Source organism: Lissotriton helveticus, chromosome 2_1 (genome assembly GCF_964261635.1).
Source record: "Lissotriton helveticus chromosome 2_1, aLisHel1.1, whole genome shotgun sequence".
NCBI classification, from domain to species: Eukaryota; Metazoa; Chordata; class Amphibia; order Caudata; family Salamandridae; genus Lissotriton; species Lissotriton helveticus.
In genome coordinates this window covers 960,484,921-960,505,998 of record NC_136059.1, presented here as the reverse complement: position 1 = coordinate 960,505,998, position 21,078 = coordinate 960,484,921, and the positions used below count along the sequence as shown (strand labels likewise).

Below are 21,078 nucleotides of genomic sequence, written 5' to 3'. Positions count from 1 at the left end.
TAGTAGGGTGTATCAGTGGGGTGACAAATCGTGCTCTATGCTTCACCGCCTGTGTCAGCGAACTCTACAGCCGATCTCTCTGCCGGGCCTTACGGATAGGGAGGGGATTGCTGTGACGGACCCTGCTGCGCTTGCGGCGAGTTTTGCCGACTATTATAGGGTACAATACGCTTCGCGTGAGTGTCTCCCACCGGAGGCGATCGACAAATTCATAGCTGACCTACCCCCCCGGGCATTATCGGATGAGGCCAGGACAGCCCTTGACCTTCCCCTGTCGGCGGAGGAACTGGGCGATGCGCTGGGACAGCTTAACACAGGCAAGGCGCCGGGACCGAGTGGCTTCCCTAGCGAATTTTACAAGACATTTCATTTGCAGCTGGGACCGCACTATCGGAAGGCTTTGGAGGCGGCGCGAGAGGGTGGTTGCTTGCCGGTCGACTGGCGTCAGGCTGAAATAGTGGTGTTCCTGAAACCGGGTAGGCCCCCTGACAGGCACGAGTCGTATCGCCCGATTTCTCTTATTAATTTTGAGGCCAAATTATTGGCTAAGGCGTTGGCAAATCGCCTTCTCCCATATGTGACGGATCTGGTCCACCCGGATCAGGCGGGATTTATGCCGGGCAGGGCGACAAGACACAACATCAGACGGGCGCAGGTGGCGGTTAGTGCGATGGGGGCGACTGGGGAGCGGGCGGCGCTCTTACTGGCGGACATCGACAGGGCGTTTGATTCTGTCAGTTGGACATACCTCTTTGCTCTGTTGCCGCGCCTCAACTTAGGCCCAGTTTTTATCTCGTACGTCCGACTGCTGTACACCGACATCACAGCCTCGGTGCGTGTCTCGGGCGCCATTTCGGAGAAATTCCCGATTGCTAGGGGGACCCGGCAGGGGTGCCCCCTGTCCCCGTATCTCTTTGCGCTAGCCATGGAGCCGCTGGCGGCCTGGGTGCGCATTGATGCACAGCTTCGTGGCTTTGTGTGGGGTGCGAGCCTCACGGACAGAATCGCACTGTATGCGGATGATGTTCTTTTCTTTTTGACAGACCTGGATCGTTCAGGACCGCGTATATTGGAGATAATGCGTGTGTTCGGGGAAGTCTCGGGACTATACCTTAACCCACGCAAATCGACCCTCTGGTTGTTGGGGGGCCGGCGCGAGGTGTCTCCTTGGGCAGTGGATCTGCAGGTGGCGGTTGGTGGCCTGAAGTATCTCGGAGTCTTCCTGTCGGAGTCTGCCGCTGTTGCCTGGGAGCGTAATGTACAACCGGTGTGGGACAGGGTTCAATCCGACGTTAAGACATGGTCACGCATGCCTCTGAACATCTATGGCAGATCTGCCATTTTTAAGATGGTGGCCCTCCCTAGACTACTCTACCAACTACAGAACCATCCATACAGAGTAGACCCGCAGTGGTTCCGGCGTGTGAACTCCCTATTAGGCCGGTTTTTGTGGGCTGGGGGTGCCTCTAGGGTGGCACTGCGGACCTGCTTTTTGTCCACGTACTGTGGAGGCCTCGCGACGTCAGACATATTGTCCTACTATCAAGCCTCTCATTTGCTGGTCTTGAATGAGTGGTGGTACGGGGGCCGCGACGACCCGGCGTATGCCCTGGAACATTCTCTGATGGGAGGTGCCACGCTCCATACCCTCTTGTATTCTGCGGGGCGGCGGAAGTTGCTGCCGCATGCGACACAAGTGGTCTTCCTGATTTGGAGGCAGGCACTACGTCGAATGGGTTGGTGGGGACGGCTGACGGCCGAAACTCCGCTGTGGCACAACGGGCGACTCCCGGCGCTGGCTTCTTTGCAAGGGTTTGGTGGCTGGGACTCCATAGGGATCTCGTCGCTTGGTCACGTACTTACCGGGACTACCTTTAAGTCCTTTGAAGTGCTCAGCGGTGAGTTTGCGATGCCTAAGACCCAGTTTTTTAAGTACCTACAGCTTCGTCATGCGCTGGCGCCGAGCCTAGTGGAGCTGGACCAGCTTCCGGACTTCAGCCCCGTTGAAGCTAAGCTGTTCATGGGAGACCTAGGGGATAAAAAAGTCTCGAAAATCTACCAATCGTTGGTCACTCACTGCTCCTCATCCCTGGTGTCGTTGAAGGCCGCTTGGGAGATGGATGTTGGACCGCTGGATGAGGATGACTGGAGAGAGGCGCTGGAATCCCCCCGGGGTGCGGCTATTGCGGTACGGTTGAGATTCATACAATTTAAATACCTACATCGGGCCTATTACACCAGGGAGAGACTGTGGAGGGCGGGCCTTATTGCTTCCCCAGATTGCCTGCGCTGTGGGGCAGAGAGGGGCACATTAGTGCATACTGTGTGGTCATGTGTGGGCCTGGTCCGGTTCTGGGGTGGGGTGTGGGACTGCCTGTCGGAAGTGCTGGGGTGGGAGCTACCTCGTACACCTAGGTTGGGTCTTCTTCATATCCTGGATCAAGTGGGTGGTAACGTCTATAAGCGCCATCTCCTGCTGTTGGGCCTTGTTGTGGCCAAGAGAGACCTGGCGAGGGCCTGGAAGAGTGATCGTGCCCCCCCACTTGGCGCCTGGAAGGCGGGCTTGGACTTCCTCATGGGGCTGGAACAGCCGGTGTTTGAGGCCAGGGGCTGCCCTAGGAAACATTACAAGATCTGGAAGCGGTGGGCGGACTACAGAGACCTGATATTAGATCCTCCCATTGTACCGGATGATGGTCTGTCTGATGATTGAAGCCTCGGGGCCCAGATAGCTCCAAGACACTTAGTGTGTTTTCTCTTGTCTTCTGCAGCTAATTGTGATCACGTGCATCGGGTTAGGGTGGGATAAGGGGTGGGTAGTTGGTACTGTTGGGATTGTGGGGGGGATACGGGGGCGGGTGGGGGTTAATCGAAAGTTTGAGCCATACGTATTTTCTACTGTACTTTGCATATTGTCGTGTTCCCCTGCTCTTGGGGTGCTGTACACTTGATCTGCTTGAACTTTTAATAAATACGGTTTTGAAAAAAACCAACACTGGTGCCATTGAAACTAGGGCCCTGAAAGGGATGACCTTAACCCTAGATATCGGTTCGCAGAACGGGGAGGATGGGTGGGTCGGTAAGTAATCTATCACTAACTAATGTATCTTACAGATATATTGTTACACAAGCAGTAACTTGTGCATCTGAAAGAGAAACGTTAGTGATAGATTTCTTACCTTAGAATAGATACCCCAGCAATACCAACCCCGGATCACACCAGAAAGTCCTGGAGGACGGAACGGCCAAAGAAGCCATCCCTCCGGACTTGGCTGTTCAGGCAGTAGTGTCTTGCAAACGTGTGCAGCGAGGCCCACGTAGCCGCCTGACAAATGTCCTGCAAGGGCACTCCTCGGCCTAGGGCAGTAGTAGTCGCCGTGGCCCGAGTGGAATGAGCCCTCAGCCCAACAGGAGGTTCCTTCTTAGCCAAGGAGTAACACGCCTGGACGCACAAGATGATCCACCGAGAGATGGTCCTTTTGTGCACCGCCCGCTCCTTCTTAGCGCCCACGTAACCAACAAAGAGTTGGTCATCCACCCCGAACTGGCGTGTGCGATCCAAGAAGAATGAAAGCGCACGTTTTGGGTCCAGACGGTGGAGCCGCTCTTCCTCTTTAGAGGGATGGGGTGGCAGAAAGAAGGTGGGCAAGGTGATAGACTGCCAGATATGGAAGGCCGTGACAACCTTGGGCAAAAAAAAAAGATGGCTTAGTACGCAACACAACCTTGTCCGGATGGACAGAAAGGAAAGGGGGTGTACATGAAAGAGCCTGGAGCTCACTCACTCTCCTGGCAGAGGTGATGGCAACCAGGAAAGCAGTCTTCAGAGTAAGAAGGCGGAGAGGACAGTTATGAAGTGGCTCAAAGGGAGCGCACATCAGAAACGTAAGAACAAGGTTCAAGTCACACTGAGGCATAACAAACGGAACAGGAGGGAACATGTGTGTGATACCCTTCAGAAAACGAGTAACAATAGGGGACTTGAACAAAGAAGGTTGATCAGGCAGCCTTAGAAAGGCTGAAAGGGCAGAAAGGTAGCCCTTGATAGTGCCCAGAGCAGAGCCCTGCTGGGCAAGGGAAAGAAGGAAGAGAAGAACCTCAGAAAGAGGGGCAGCAAGAGGATCCACAGCCTTTGCCGTGCACCATGCCACAAATTTGTTCCACCTGCAGGCGTATACCGACTTTGTAGGGACGCCTGGATGCCAGAATGACATTACAGACTTCAGGAGGCAAGTCAAATAGCCTCAACTGTCGCCGCTCAATCTCCAAGCATAGAGGTGGAGACTGGACAGGTTCGGGTGGAGGACCGTCCCCTGCTGCTGCGACAGAAGGTCCTCCTGAAGAGGCAGACGAACCGGGGAATCGACTGACCTATTGAGTAGCTCTGGATACCAGTACCTTTGTGCCCAGTCCGGAGCCACAAGGATGACTTGGGCCCGGTCGCGCTTGATCTTCTTCAGCACTCTGGGCAGAAGTGGTATAGGCGGAAAGGCGTACAATAGACCGCAACTCCACTCGCGACGAAAAGCGTCTCCGAGCCAGTGCCGCCTTGGAAATTCCAACGCGCAGAACTGATGACATTGCGCATTCTCTTCGGTGGCGAATAGATCTAACCAAGGCTCTCCCCACTGCTGAAAGAGGCCTTGCGCCACGTCCAAGTTCAGACGCCATTCGTGATCCATCATGCACCGACGGCTGAGTTCGTCCGCCCTGGCGTTCAGAGAACCTGCCACCAGGGTCTCGCCCTGATGTTCCAGCCACTGCCAGAGGCGCAGAGCCTCCTTGAAAGGGTCCACGACCCCACCCGCCCTGTTTGTTGAAGTACCACATGGCGGTGGTGTTGTCCGTGAACACCTGCACTACACTCCCCCGGACAGAGGGGAGGAATGCCTTCAGTGCTAGACGAATTGCCCGCAGCTCCAAAAGGTTGATATGGAGCCGGAACTCCGCCGGAGACCAGAGGCCTCTGATCTCCGCCTCTCCCATGTGGCCTCCCCAGCCCTGGAGGTACGCGTCCGTCACAACTACGTGCTCCGGTTGGGGAAGGGAGAGGGATCTGCCGCTGACCCAATCGCGGTCCGTGAGCCACCACTGCAGCTGTCTCGCAGTGCCCTCCGAGATCAGGACATGGTCGGAGATGTTGCCCTGATGCTGGGCCCACAAACTTCAGGTCCCACTGCAGAGCCCGCGTCCGCCACCGGGCGTGATGCACCAGAAGGATGCAGGAGGCTATCAGCCCCAGAAGCCTCAGCGTCAACCTGACCGAGACCCGGGACAAAGGCTGAAAGAGTGGAATCAGAGCCTGAATGTCCCGAACCCGCTGTTCGGGAGGATAAACCCGAAACTGCGCAGAGTCGAGAACCGCTCCGATGAAGAGGAGCTTCTGAGAGGGGCACAGGTGTGACTTCGGCACATTGATGGAAAACCCCAGCTGATGCAGGAGGTCTGCCGTCGTCTGGAGGTGGCTGATGACTGTTTGGGGCGAGCCCGCCTTCAACAACCAGTCGTCGAGGTAGGGGAAGACTGAAACCCCTAACCTGCGCAGATGAGCTGCGAACACCGCCATCACCTTCGTGAACACCCGTGGGGCGCTGGTAAGGCCAAAGGGGAGCACGGTAAACTGAAAGTGCTCATTGCCTACCGTGAACCGCAGGTAACTCCGGTGGGCTGGCAGGACGGGGATGTGAAAATAAGCGTCCTGCAAGTCCAACGCTACCATCCAGTCTCCTGGGTCCAGGGCAGCTAAGACCTGAGCCAGTGTCAGCATTTTGAACTTCTCCTTCCAGAGGAAGCCGTTGACGTTCCGTAGATCCAAGATAGGGCGTAGGCCCCCTTTGCCCTTCTTTGGTACCAGAAAGTAGTGGGAGTAGCAACCACACCCTACTTCTGGCCCAGGAATGCGCTCGATGGCCCCCTTGGCCAAGAGAGCCGTAACTTCCTCCTGCAGAAGTCGCAAATGATCACCCGATACGCGGTGGTATTGCGGTGGCATGGCTGGAGGGGTCGCCTCGAAGGGGAGGGAGTAGCCCCTTCGGACGATTTGCAGCACCCACCTGTCCGAAGTGACAGTGCGCGAGTGGAAGAGGTGATGGCGAACCCTGCCCCCCACTGGCGTCACATGGGCCTGAAAGCACTGCCTAGGAGGGTTTTGAGGCAGATGCTGCGGGGGAAGGTGTGGACTGACCTCGCCGTTGTCCCCGACCGCCTCCACGGCGGTTTCCACGGCCGCCACAGCGTTGGACGTTAGTCTGCGGTGCGTGGCTGGCGGCACGTGTGGGGGCGCCCCTTCCTTGGCCATGAAAGGAGCAAAAGGCACCTGTTTGTTGGCGTGGGGCCGAGAGGCCCAAGGACCTGGCCGTAGTACTGGAGTCCTTAAAGCGCTCAAGTGCATGGTCTCCCTTGTCGCCAAAGAGGCGAAGGCCATCGAACGGCATGTACCTGAGTGTATTCTGGGCATCGGACGAAAAGTTGGCAGACCTCAACCAGGTGTGGCGACGAATCGCCACCGTCGTTGCCATCGCTCTGCCCAGTGAGTCGGTGGTATCCAGTCCACACCGGATAGAATAACGTGCCGCATCTTGGCCTTCCACAAGGGCTTGGACGAGTTTAGCCCGTACCTCCAACGGGCATTCTGGCAGCACGTCCGCGACCGTATCCCACAGAGAGTGGGTGTAACGGCCCAAGAGGCACGCGGTGTTGGAAGACCGCAGTCCCAGACTCAGGGAGGAGAATACCTTCTTGTAAAAACGTTTGGGGTATTAATCACAGTTCTTGATTTTTTCTCTGTTTTAATTATTGATTGTTTTGAAACATGTTTGGTTTCTATGCTTGGTACCCCCCCAAAAAAAAATTCAAAAAAAGGAAATATGTCATGAACTGCTTTAATGGACACTTGTGTGGTTGGTTATGGTTATATACAAGAGCAAAACTTCTTTTGTTTAAAATTCAATAAAAAATATTTTTGGGAAAATTGTTATTTAGCAGTAGTGTTTTCAGCCAAATGTACGGTTTTGTTCACAGTTTGGCGTAAACAAATAGCAAATGCTCCTTAACCAGGCATGTTTTCTAGTTATTTATAAATACATTTTAAAACGTGCAAATGTGTTACAGAAATTTACAAATGTGTGAAGTTATTTAACATTTTATGAATTCAGACAGAATCTCATTGACTATTTTAAACCCAGCAGAGCAAGTTATTCTACAAAATCTATAAATATCCATAATGACACAATTAAAGCACAGGTTCTTGATTTTTCAGGAATTAAGTAGATCCTAGGAAGTTAAGAGTTCTAGTCGAATATGATTTTATACTCTCAACTTTCGAAGGGCTGCTTTTATGTACTTGCTATTGGTAGATTTGGTCAAAATCACAAATGCTTATCTTGCCATACCTGAAGGCCGATACTGAGGGCAAGCTTTCTTGATGTGTCCTTCCCGGCCACAGATAAAACAGTTTTTATCTTTGAAATCTCTGTCTTCTTGCCTCCTCCATCTATCTGGTGTGAATCTTGGAGAATTGTCCCGGCCAATTTCCTGGCCTCCCCATGCACCCTGCCGGTGTTTTGGTGGTGTGCATGGTGGCTGTATTTTTCCATCCCTAGCAGGCATTTCTTTATCTGAATTCTTGCTTGGAGTGTCCTTTTCCTGGTCATTCCTTTGCAGTCTTTTTTCAGGGTATCTTTGGTTCATATTACCTTCACTTTCCCACCTTCTCCTATGTCTGCAAGGGACGGCAAGCAAATATCTTATTTAGGCAGCATAGAATTATAACTTATTTTTAATTGAATTTATAATGTAAAGCTTAAAAACAAATGAACAGATAAACTTTTAACCATGATATGGTAATACATATTGTTAAAAAGAATATTTTGTTAACCTAGCCTCCTTAATCCCTTCCATGCAGCTGATGACGAGCTCAGCTCGTCATCAGCGTTACCTACCGTGTGCTGATGACGAGCTGAGCTCGTCATGTAACGCGGTAATTTGAAAAATGCCGCATACCGCGGGAAAAACGGCTGCACGCATGCGGTTAAATCCATAAATAATAGAAGTCCCAAGTCTTCATAGAACACTATCATCTCAGCTGTTTGGCACCGTCTCGCCTCTTCCTCTCTCTATGTCCTGTAATGTACCAGGAATCTGGTCTTTGGTCAGCGCTCTGTTGCAGCATATCATAGCAAAATGTTTGCTCACTACATAAATCCCCTAACATGCATTGTCACACGATTACACTAGGCTCCGGTTGAGTAAAGCCATTTTACATGCTCACGTTCTTAAGTTGCCTTCTCTCCCTAAACACAATGACATTTGACACACATTCATTTGCATGCACATGCAGGATAATATTGTTGATACTCAGTTTTGATAACACTACCACTTCATAGGCATTCTATCAACATATCTTGAACATTCTGGACTAGGGCTAAGTTCATCACGTAAAGATGTTATTTGTTTTGGCCACTCAGCGACAGAGCTATCACAATAGACTAAACAATAGCGGTCTGACTGGGGCTTTGGCATGGTAATATGGATGATGCCATTATATATACACACAACATCAAGCCTTTACTTAGACAGAGGAGCATTTTGCTGATACTGAGAGTTCCATCCATGCCAGAATTCCAGCTCAGCTGATTCCTGTTTACCTCAAGTGAGAGATGCTGTCCAGCTCTACGCCAAGATGGGCAGCTTGATGACACTTACCCACAGGTAACAGGGAGTTAAGATCACCCTACAGGGATTTGGCAGATTCACTCACCTTAGACATGATAGGTTAGGATGTGCTCGATAGGAGTACATTATATGACAGTACTTATATGCAAGCATATATTCACTGTAACAAGCACAATGGCTGAACTGTATTTTTATCACCATTCTCGTATAGCAAATCACATTATTCTGTTTCCTTCTATACATTATTGCAGCACAAGTATTTTACTAAAAAAATCACAATGCTTCATTAAATACTGAAACGCTTTACTGTGAATTTCTTGTGTATCTCTTTGGGTATGCATATGTAACTAAGTGAAAGGGTTCTAGATCTGTTACCGCGATTTCCTTGGGGTGCCAGGGTTGTCATGTTCTGAGGATGCACATCCATTTGTTACACTGTAAGGTTAAAGGTACACATGGTGCACTGTGAGCTAGCAGGACTTTGGGCAACATATCCGAATGGTGTGCATGGAATCAGTCTCGCAGAGTTCTGATGGTTATATTGTCCAACAAACGCACAGTTTTACATGGGAAGGTATAAGCCGTACAACGGCATTACCTCACTACATTTTCCTTACTGGATGTTATGATGGAATTTAGAAAATATAATAAGTTAATTCAAGGCTAAACAATAGCAATATCCTATCAAGTAATCATTACTGACCAAACAATACAATGGGACCAAAGCTAAGTTTCAGTAAGCAAGTTATAGCACAGTAGAAGCAACAAATACATTGTATAAACACAAGTGGAGGAGGCTGTCCAAGCGGAGATGCTAATGTTGAAACTAATGAAACAGATTATTAAACCAAGATGACGGAACAAGAGGTTGGTGGTAATTGGTTGTAGGCTTGAAGGTGTCACCTTGAAAGCATAGAAGAAAGGAGGCACAAATTCTAAGTAAGCAATCTATAAACAGTTTCGCAAAGTTTAAAAATTATAACAAAGAAATAATTCCTTGAGATGAAGAAGAGATACTGAAATGGCGTAAAATGAAAAAGAAGCAAGATGAAAATGAGTTGTAGGAATCTATAGGAACTGTAATGGTGTAAGACTTTATAAGGCTGTTACAAACATAGGTGCACAAGTTTAAGAGAGTAGTTCATAAGACTCCTGCAGTTCTGAAAAATAAAACCCCTCTTTAGGTCTCGTGTGCGTTGCAGGGCAGAACCCTGCTCTGCCTCCGCGAGCTACTTTGTAGGAGAGGATTTTCAGAAGAGAGCTTTAAGCCCCGCCCCTCATTTCCATTGGCTGTCGTTTATGCTAAACGGTGGCCAGCCATTAGAAATGAGCTCTCTATGTTGCCTCCCTTTGTTTTTTTGTGCCGGCCCACTTGGACTGGCTCGCCTGCTTTCCTTCTGGCATAAACGAATTCTTATCTTTATGGGGCCATGTGTTTAAACACACGGCACCATAAAGACAAGAGATCCTCGCTCTTTCACTTTCGGTACCGCCTCTTTGTCATCCCTTTTAAATCTGCCCCCTGTTCTGCCCATCTGTCCTTCCCGCCTCTGTCGCCTTTCTTTCCCCTGTTTGTGCCCTCTCTCTTTCACCCACCTGCCCCCTCCCTCCCTAGGTTGTCACGCTCTTTCCGTGCCTTTTGCCACCCTTTCCTTCCTCTTGCTCCCTCTCCTCTACTTTACTCCCACCCTCGCCACCTCCTACTGTCTCCCCTCGTGCCTTCCTGTCTCCCCTCGCTCCCTCCCCCTGGTCCTCACACTCTCCCTCTCGGCTGCAGTTTAGGAGACAGTGCCATTGAGGTACTCACGTACCAGTTTCCTTTTAATTAATCGCCTGCTCGCCCAGGAGCGCCAAGGTATGCTTTCACCGCTGAAGAAGTCTGGCATGGCGGGCGCCCCCACCCCGTTCCCGACCGCCACTCAGGGGGGGGGGGGGGGGGGGAGGTTTAAACCTGCAGTCTGTGGGAGGTGGCAGCCTCCAGGAGGTGCCATTACTCACAGCATCCCGGCGCATTCCTCGTATCTGCCCTTGAGCTGATAAGGGGGGCTTGGCGGCGCTGATAAGCTGGAAAGATCTTGCATCAATTTGTAATAAAAAGTTGTGGCGGACAGTCTGCGAGGCCCCTGCGAGCCCCCGTGAGGCCCCGCGTGCAGACAAACCAAAACACCGAAAAGCTCCCAAGCCCCTGGTAAGCGAGCAGGTCTGTTCCACAGCGGGGAAGGGAGCTTGCCCATGGCGGGTGTCGGAGCCGCTACCCTCTTCTGCGACCCTCTCTCCTGCGACCATCGCAAACCGCAGTCCCTGCTAACAGCGGCTGGAGCCACGAACCCCTGCAGCGGTAGGAGGCACACGCGGCAGGAGGAGCTGTCCTAGTACAAGTACAAGCCGCTCAAGATATCCCCAACTCTAGGCGCAAGGAGCTTGGCGCCACATCCACACAGGAGCGCCCCCGCAGCCACAAAATACAACCATCCAGCCAGGACCCGTGCAAGGCAGGGCAGGCAGTACCGCCAGAGCTGCTCAATCGTGGTAGCCGTCCAGCAGAGCCTCCACAGCCCTCTACTAGAAGCGGTAGTGGCTGCAGCAGCAGCAAAAATCCCATCAGCACAGCAAAGATCCCGGTGAGTGCTCAGCCGTGCACAGTCGTGCCTAGCCTTGGTGTTGATGTTGGTGCTAGCCCCGCACGGATTTTTGAGTTCTCACCGCACTTCAACTCAACCAAGTCAAACTAAGTCAACCAAGTCATAATTTACAAGAACCCTTTAAGGAGCATCTACTCAACAACTCCATATTCGCCGGTCAGTCTCAAATTTCAACGCAAAGAGTACGCCCACGAGTTTAATCAGTGTCAACACCAGTGCCTTTCAACAAGCGCTCTTAAATATCACCTAACTAAACCAAATTAAAGTCCCAGCCTTCGTCTATCTGAGCAGTTATTGTTTTTTTAGAACCAGCCAAGGAGAAATAACCAATTGAATAACCAATTGTCTGCTCCCCGGGCGGCATAACTGAGCCACGACCCCCCTGGCGCATGGATCGTCTTAAACAGTGAGTAGCCTTGTCAGTGGGGGGGTGCGAGGATCATCCTTAACCCTCACCCCAACACCTCACAGCGATGAGATCCGGGAGAACTAGGAAAGTTCCATCCAATCCATTAAAAAAGGATATAAAAAAAAGGCCACAAGCGAAACAGCAGTCAATTCGGCAAAATCATCTGACTCACAGTTGCAACTGGGTATTGACCCAGAAACAGTTACAGACACAGCCACGGACATCTTGTTCAAGTCCCAACTCCCCCAGTCCACACCTCAAGTCCAGCCTCCCCTCGTCCATTAAACATTAAGTGGGGCGGGTGGAGTTGCTGCGCATAAGGAAATTCAAATCTGCAAATATACGCACCTGAGACTTTCAGACTCTCCAGCTCCGTCATAAAAAAAAAGGTCTTTGAGGGACTACTTTAGAAGCTCTGTATCTTCCTCTAAGTTAAGATCAACCTCACTCGATACATCTCGGCTTCCTGTCTCAACGGATTAGTACTCTTAGTCCCAAGCCCATCATCAAAGTCTGGTTCAGCTGACGCTCTACGTGTACACTAGTGATGAAGGCCTCAGTTCATCGCCCCCAGGTTTACCAAGAAGCAGCGACCCAAAAAAAAAAAAGCACTAGTGACCACTCCATTGCCCCAAGCTCACGCCCAGTCTCTTGACCAGTCCCTCTTTGACCTGCAAGTAAATAATATCCACGTATCTGCCCAGGCATCATCCCCTGTCTTCCCCCTCCCCTCCCTCACGAGAAGCCAGTTGGTCCTTTCAGACCACCACTCCGTCTGGATCCCCAGCCAATTTTCCCCCCCAGCGATCAAGCCTCAAGTGCCCATCGTTCACCCAACAGCTACAACCAAAGTTCTTACCCCGCAAGGAGTAAACAAGGTAAACAAGCAACTAAGTAATCCCACAACGTCATCACCAACTGTTAAAAGCTGTCCACAAGAGATCAATACAGGATGGGGCAACAACACCATGCCCAACACTCACCTGGACTTATCCTTCTTCACTAAAGAACCCAACAGATTATCTGTTAGACCTTCACCCCTAGACCTAAACGTGCTCTGGTCTCAACTCCTCCAAACCCTCCACTTCACAATGTTAGCACTGAATTATCACTCCGACAAAATGGATCAACAGGTAGATTTATTAAACACCCTTGCCGTGTACCCCGTAGGAATTGACCAAAAAATGGAGGCGCTTAATTTGCTGATACTCAAGGCCCAATCACAAGTGCAACTAGTCCAATCAGTATGTTGCTGCTCTCCCATCATTGACTTTCTTTCCTCACTGCCCCAATTCCTGACATCAGTATTAACAGAAATCCAGAGGATCCCAGAGTCCAAGCACCCTGATGCAGCGACGAGCACACGCCCGAAAATCCACCACCGGCTTCTTCACCATCGCCCAAAGCAACAGCAGTTCCCAACACTCTCACCGATTCAACATCTAACGACAAATCCTCCCAGTCACCTGCTCACCGACTTTCAAAGCGCGAAAAAAAATACTCCGGAAATCCCGCATAAGGCTCCCAGAAGCACCCCAAAAAAATGTGTAACTACTTTACAGACAACAAACCAGCGATAGCACAGGTATTGAGCACAGTGCCCACAGCCTCCACCAGCCAGATGCAAGTAGCCCAGCTCCGAACATCCCAAAAAGGACTTCTACAATCAAAACGCTCAATAAAAACAGAGTCATCACAAGTCTCCCCATACCCAACACTTCAGGACAAAATTGAAGATAATGGAAATAAGCAATCACAAATAAATGATGAGCCAATAACAGTCACCAGGCTGATTGCAACTACGCCGCCCATAAAGCGCCTACCACCTACTGAATCGTCGTCGTCACTGCAACCGACGATTGTCAGCCAAGGCTCATATAGCACAGTTACCTTCGTCAAAGAAGCGGATCACCAGTTCCCGGCTCTCCAACCCAGAATACTTCCTTCGGCAATATGAGTAAAACAGGTTTCACTATAGCACCAGTCAACCGAGCAATTGAGCAAGCCCCTCCCAAGCACTGTACATCAACCTCTGAACGATTGTTAGTAGACAAGCCTACGTCATCCAAGCCCATACCCGCTGATATTCAAACTCTGGCCATAGACTCCAATGAAACCAAACTATTGTTAACACCAGAGTACATCTCCCAAGGCCCGCATGACATTAAATCGCGGTAACATAATCAGGCTCTTTAAATCAAACCCAGACCGACGCAAGCTGGAATCAAAAGACATCCTTGCTATCGAATTTAAACCCATCATTGGCACTCATATGGGAGAATCAACCCTAATTACATTAGCATCTAAAGCCATAAGGGAACTGGTTCAATCAAAAGCTGACCAATTTAAAAACTGGGGAATAATTATAGCAACGCCTCGAGTGCCCCGATATCCTTCAATACTTGCTTTTAGCGAGACCCCAGTTTCAAGCATAAGCTGCACCCCTTTCTCAATATTAAAGTCAGCCAGAAGTCACTCCCGACCAGCCAACCATGAGTGCAGTGAAGCTCGGCAAACTAATGGAAGTGCTGATTGGTCATGGCTGCCAGCAGCCCTCTCCCAAAGCAGGACCAATTGAACTAATACAGAACACGGCCTAACAATTTGTTCCTGGAACATCATTGGTCTTTCGTCAAAACTGCAATCTCGGGACACTGTCAGATTCCTCAAAAAACACAACATCATCCTTCTCCAGGAAACTTGGCTATCAACAAGTAACCCACTTGAAAGGTATCTGGAATTCACATCGCCAGCCATAAGACCGAGCAAGTTTGGCAGACAGTGTGGTGGGCTGTCTATTTTCGTGGCTGGCAGACTGTCAGCACGTATCAGACATCTAAAATTTGACCTTGACTGGGTTTCTGGCATCTTGGCCGACAATTTTCCTTCAGAGAGCAAGCTAATATTGCTGATCGAAATCCTATGTAACATCCTAAGCACATATGGTAGCATACCATGTCTAATCTCTGGAGATTTTAACACTAACCTTTTTTACAACCAGTTTGAAGACTCAGGAACCAATTTCCCAGCGGTCCCCCCACATCTTGCCTCTCAAACATTACCGCCCGGCCTCAGACCATCCAAATTGGGCGAATACACAGTTCTTCAACTTAGCAGAGTAGGCTACCTGGTAATAAATGGTCGCTCACCAACAGATACCCCCCGGCCTGGACAAGAACCAACGGGCGAACTCATTCATTTCTGGACTTCACACTGGCAAACAGTGAAATGTCCACCCTAATTGAGTCCCATTACATCGCAGCACTGGGGGAAAGTGATCATCGACCCCAAATAATAACATTATCCTTCGATTCTCCTCACAATCACGCACTCGCTCACACCATATCAGACAGTCACACGGAGAATCTAAGACGAATGAAATGGTCGTCAAGCGCCGTCCCTACAGTCATGGAGAAATGCGGTCATCTCCTATGTTCAAAAGGTGAAACGGACGTGCCTATTATCATCGGATGGGAAGCGCTTGTGAACAGTTAATTAAACAAATTTTCGACCAAACCCCATTCCCGGCCAGATCCTCCCCAATTCCGGATTTCCCACGCAACAAAAACGTTAAAACAACAAAGAAACGTTGCTTTACGTTGGTCTAGAAAAAAACGAGAAACGTAACTTTATTTAGTCATTACAAGCAAGCACAAAAAGCATTTAAGGCATCTGTACATAGAGACAAACAATTAGCTAGCAAAAAGTCCAACACCAAGTTATTTTGGACTCTTGTGAACAGAGGCCGGTTAGGAGGCAGAGGACACACCACAGCAAACATAAGTGCGGACGACTGGACCATGTTTCTATCTAATCACTTTAGAGAAAACTCAAGTGGGCAAGGGCCCCCTAGTCCCCACTTGTCATTCAAATCCCGGCTATCACCCACCGAAGAGCAATTTATTTATTTATTTAATTTATTTATACAATTTATAAAGCACGCAAATACCCTAAGGTTTCTCGGCGCTGCTCAATTCATATGCTGAAAGGGATCACCGACTTATTACTGATTAAAAAGCCATGTTTTTAATTGTTTCCGAAATGTCATCAAGTAAGGACTGTTTTTGATATCGAGGGGGAGGGTGTTCCACAATCTGGAAACAGCCACTGTGAAACGTCTATCTCCCCAAGTCACTTTTTTAGTCCGCAGGATTGGGAGCAGATGAGTGTAAGGCTCTTTTAGGAGTATATACACACAAGGCTTTTTTTAAGAATTCTGGCCCTATGTTGTGCATGGCTTTGTAGGTAATAGACAACGTCTTAAATTTGGTGCGACTTCTGACTGGGAGCCAGTGAAGTTGGCGAATAATGGAGGTGATGGAGGAGAATTTTGGAGTACGGGTCAGAATCCTAGCTGCCGCGTTCTGGATTAGTTGCATCTTATTGAGGACTTGCTCTTGGGCATTTAGTAGCAGACCATTACAGTAATCGACCCTGGAGAGTACCAGGGTGCACATGAGCGTCTTGCCCGTGCTGGGGGGGGAGAAAAGGCAAGAGTTTCTTGACCATCCTCAGAGTGTAAAAAGATGCAGAGACTATCGCATTTGCATGGCTCACAAATGATAAGTTTATTATCAAATAATACCCCTAAGTTCCTGACTTTGGTGACCGGTGTTAGGGGAGAGCCTAGATCAGGAGGCCACCATACTGGGGACCAAGACGGGGTCAATCTACCAAAGATCCTGACCTCCGTCTTGTTGAGGTTTAATTTTAAGCAGTTATGATCCATCCAGTAACTGATGGCCATCATGCCTTCCTGAAAGTTGGCCGCAACTGCTCCTCCGTTGTTGTGGATGGCCAGTACCAGCTGGGTATCGTCGGCATACGATGTTATCCCAATTCCATATGATTTAATGACCCTTGCCAAGTCCGACACGTAGATGTTAAATAGTGTCGGACTTAACGAAGATCCTTGGGGAACGGCGCAAGGTAAGGTGAAAACAGGGGAGTAGAAGCCACCCAGTTTAACTAACTGTTTACGGTCGGACAGAAAGGACGTCAGAAGAGATTTGGCTTTACTCTGGATGCCAATAGAGGCTACACGGTCGATCAAGATTGTATGATCGACCGTGTCGAAGGCTGCAGACAAATCCAGTAATATCAGGACTGCTGCGCCTCCTTGATCCATAATCATTCTGACTTCGTCTGCTGCCTTTATCAGTGCTGTTTCTGTCCCGTGGCCTTTCCGAAATCCAAATTGGGTATCATCAAGTAGATTATTCTGATCGATATAGTGGGCCAGCTGACAGTTCATAATTTTTTCAAATATTTTGGACGGAAAAGGAAGAGATGCAATTGGGCGATAACTTTTGGGTTCTGAGGGGTCAAGAGTTGTTTTTTTCAATAAGGGTTTAATAATTGCTTTCTTCCAAATCGACAAATAGGAGCCAGAGAGAAACATAGAGTTACAGATATGTGTAAGAGCTGGGGCTATAAGGTTAGTCACTGGCTTGAGAATCAAAGGTGGGCAAGGATCAAGTGGTGATCCTGATTTGATGATTGTCATAAGTTCAGCTGTCTGCGTTATGGAAATTTGACTGAATTCACAAAAGTCTATACGAGGAGGGCTGTAGCTCTTATTGGAGCTGGTTAGTTCGGCGGCGGCCTTGGAGGTAAAATTGGAGAAGATATCGTTGACTTTAAGCTTAAAAAAGTCCGCCAGGTCTTTACACAGATTTTGGGAAGGTCCTATGATAGTACATACTGGTGGAATAGATAGTTTCGTGACAACTTGATAGAGTTCTTTAGTAGAATTTTTGGCTGACTATTTGCGCAAGATAAAATTTTTGTTTTTCTGTAGTTAGAAGCTTTCTATATGTGGCCAGTGCTTTTTTATTTATATATATCTCGGTCATTATTGTCAGTCTTTGCGCCAGCGCCTTTCTAGGTTTCTACACCGTTGCCTTTCCAGTCTAAGGGTTTCTGAGAACCAAGGGGGGGAGCGTGTGTTACGATTGGGCAGCATATTTTTAGAAGGTGCTAACGTGGTAAAAGCATTGTTAAGCCAAACACTGTAGTTATTAGAAGCTGTGTGTGTATCTGTTGTGTCACCTGGTTGGGTGGAGGCCAGGGTGGTCTGTAGGGTTGAGGCATCCATGTTCTTCCAATCTCAAAATTGGACATAAGAGCGATTTGTAATATGTGAATTTTTATGATTTCTAGTTATGATGGCAAACATTACTGCAGCGTGGTCTGTCCACGTTAATGGTTTCCCTGAGGGCGAAGTAATTTGAGGGTTATTAGTAAATAGGCCATCAAGGGTGTGTCCAGCCTGGTGAGTAGGAGCTGTGATCAGCTGTTTAAGACCTGCTGATGAAAGGTTCGAAATTAAGGCTGAAGCGTCTCTATCATTGGTGGTTTCTAAATGAAAGTTAAAATCGTCTAATATCGTGTAATCAGGATTAGCTGCCATAGGTTCCAATAAAGTATTAAGGGAAGCCAGGAAGGGGGACCGGTGGGTAGGTGGACGATAGAGGAGGGTTCCTTTGAAGGATTGCGAGGGAGAAAGCATAATGGAAAAAGTTAATGCTTCGGCGGACTCGAAGTCGATGGGTTCTATCCTTGTTAAAAAGTTATTTCTGTATATAATAGCTTTACCACCACCTCTTTTCTCTGAGGATCTATCCTGCCTGACTACATGATATCCATCCGGAGTGGCCATGCAGATATCTGGGCCTGATGCTTGATCTGCCCAGGTTTCTGTGATAAAGAGGAGATCTAAATTATGACTGGTTATAAATTCAGAGATTTCATCTTTGTGCTTTATGAGAGAGTGAGCGTTGATGAGAGCACAATGGGTACGTTTGGTATCTAGATCTCCTGTGGAAAGGTTCTGTGCTTGTTGGTGAAAAGGTAGTGTCAATTTGTATAAACAGTTTGAACATTGAGAGGATAGTAAATTAGTAAGGGAGTCTGAGTTGAAATGAGGACAGCGAGGGCTACCCATGTGATTCCTTATGTCCCTAAGTTGAATACTTGTATAAGTAAGTACCTTGCCTCCTCGATGAGGTCTGGGGGGGCCAGGGGATATGGCGCTATGCGCGGTCTTAGCGCGGACGGGCGCCGACGGGCACCCCATTGGCGCGGCTTTGCCGCGCTTGCGGCGCGACCGCCCGCTGCGCGTCCGGAAGATCATGTGCAGGATATAGTCTAGCCCCTCCTCCAGCTAGACCGCAACCTCTGGTCCTGCCGGGCTCCGGGACTGACCCAAGATGGCGCCCTGCCCTCCACACAAACGGCAATGCAGCCGCGATGGACCGGGGTAGGGGAGCACAACTCGCATCAGGTAAGTAAGGGAAATGTCAACTGATGTTGCAGCAGCAATTAGATTGGTAAAACAATGGTTTTAAAAATGCGAGTGGGGAATAATAAAAACGACCAATTTAAGCGATCAGTAAGCAAAGCAGAAGAGTACACGGTAATATTAGTCATTACATTTGCGTTTTAGCAGAGCCGTAGGAGCTGCCACCACCTACTACTACCGTCAATACACAGGAAACGCTGGGTCACCTACCAAGGCAGAAGGTGCCATGGTCATACCATCATCTGAGGAGCTACTAAACGACCCCACCGCAGGAACGCTGTCGACACATGGAATCCTAATAAATAACATCGCCCGGATTATTAAGAAAAGGTAGGCCTTGTTTAAATCAGACTAAACGTGGTCAGGCCTTCTTACACCATTCTTCTTACACTGCAGGCTTAACAATCACATCACGGATTCTTGGAAAGGTGCCATCATTCATCCCATGTACAAAAGTGGTAAAAGAGACGACCCAAAAAATTACAGAATGATAGCTCTCCTTGACATCGAATCCAAATACTATGCCAGCATTCTACTAGAAGAGCTGACATCATGGGTTGAATCAACACAGCGCCTTCCTTTTAACCAGACCGGCTTTCTAGCCAAGTCAGGTACAACCAGCAACCTACTCGCATTAGCCGTATTGACGGAGAAGGCCGACGTCCGTCGCATGCAACTATACTGCTGCTTCGTTGACTTCAAGGCGGCCTTCGACCGAGTGCCACGCGGTCACCAGTGGCAAAAATTGGCCCGCTGGGGTATACCTCCAGCCCTCTTACAAGCCATCATCCAACTCCACACACAGACCTGGATAAGGATAAAGTTAGGCGACGGGTCCCACGTTTCAAAAAAGATTCAAACAGGAAGCGGTGTCAAACAAGGGTGCGTCTTGGCGCCCCTGCTCTTTAACCTGTTTATCTCCGACCTATCCTCCATACTTGACAAGGTCAACTCGCATCCGCCCCCAACTGGATGTGACCCGCATCAGTAACCTGTTTTACGCTGACGACCTCGTGTTATTGAGCCACACAAAGGTTGGTTTACAGAGGCTCCTTGACGAACTTCTATCTTATACATCTGATAACGCCCTGGAATTGAACCTGTCAAAAACAAAAATAATTCATTTTAGCAAGCAGAAAAGAAGGTGGTTTTTTAACAACAAAATCATCGATACAGTGCCACACTACAAATTTTTAGAATTTAGGAATTTTTCTCTATTCAAGAGCTTCTTTCATCAAACAAAAGGACGCCATCACGGCTAAGGCGCTGTCCCTGGAGGTCGCGTCGGCAAAACTTTCAAAACATCTACTAGGACCAAGCCTAACCCCTTTGCTCAAGGTGATGAAGGCCAAGATCACAAATTCTCTATCATATGGCCATGAGATTATGATGGGCTCAACAAACATCGTACTCAACAAATCAATCACCAGAATCTTCAAGCGAGCATGGCGTCTGCCGAGGTCTTCATCTCCAGCACAAGTCAGATTAGAGCTTGGTCTGCAAGACCACAACGGTGTTGAGGCTGGTGCTTTCATTAAGTTTTGCAATAGACTGCGTAATTCCCCGGAAAACAGTCTTGAGATCAAACTCTGGAACAAAATATCGACCAGTATATCAAGCCAAAAACATCAGCTCCACTTGGACCAATCCCTACAGCTCCTTGGAATTTCAGAATACTGGGGGACAAACCCTTCTTAACAGGCATTGAAGAGCGTAATCAAGCGAAGCGTCCGGCTCTGGTCCTTCCATTCCGACAGAGCACAATTATCCAGAAGGAAGCACGCTTGGGCCGTTGTCTCAGACTACAAACCGGGAGTTGAGTCATCCTGCCTACCAAGTACTTATTCAATCTTTTGGAAGGTCAAATTTATGGCCCTAAGGCTAGGCGAATGGCCTTTTTAAAAGCATTTACCGCAACGGCGGCGCCCTTATCAGAAAATCGATTGCAGAGAATGCGGCTACCACTCCGAAAGCATGGAGCACATATCCTGTGCATGCCCAGCTCTGCTACAAGATAGAGGGACCTTACTGAGAGCAGAGTTGATTAAATT

The 21,078-nt window shown here is 49.0% G+C and overlaps 1 protein-coding gene across 3 annotated transcripts in view; it reads right to left on the bottom strand.

Annotated features, from left to right (window-relative positions):
• Nucleotides 1-21,078, bottom strand: part of TUT7 (terminal uridylyl transferase 7) — a 1,540,394-nt gene that overhangs the window by 152,615 nt on the left and 1,366,701 nt on the right. For all 3 annotated transcript variants that reach the window (XM_078675707.1, XM_078675708.1, XM_078675706.1), the window contains exon 25: nt 7,392-7,720. In XM_078675707.1, the coding sequence (XP_078531833.1) occupies nt 7,392-7,720 (329 nt within the window). The remainder of the gene's footprint in view (nt 1-7,391; nt 7,721-21,078) is intronic.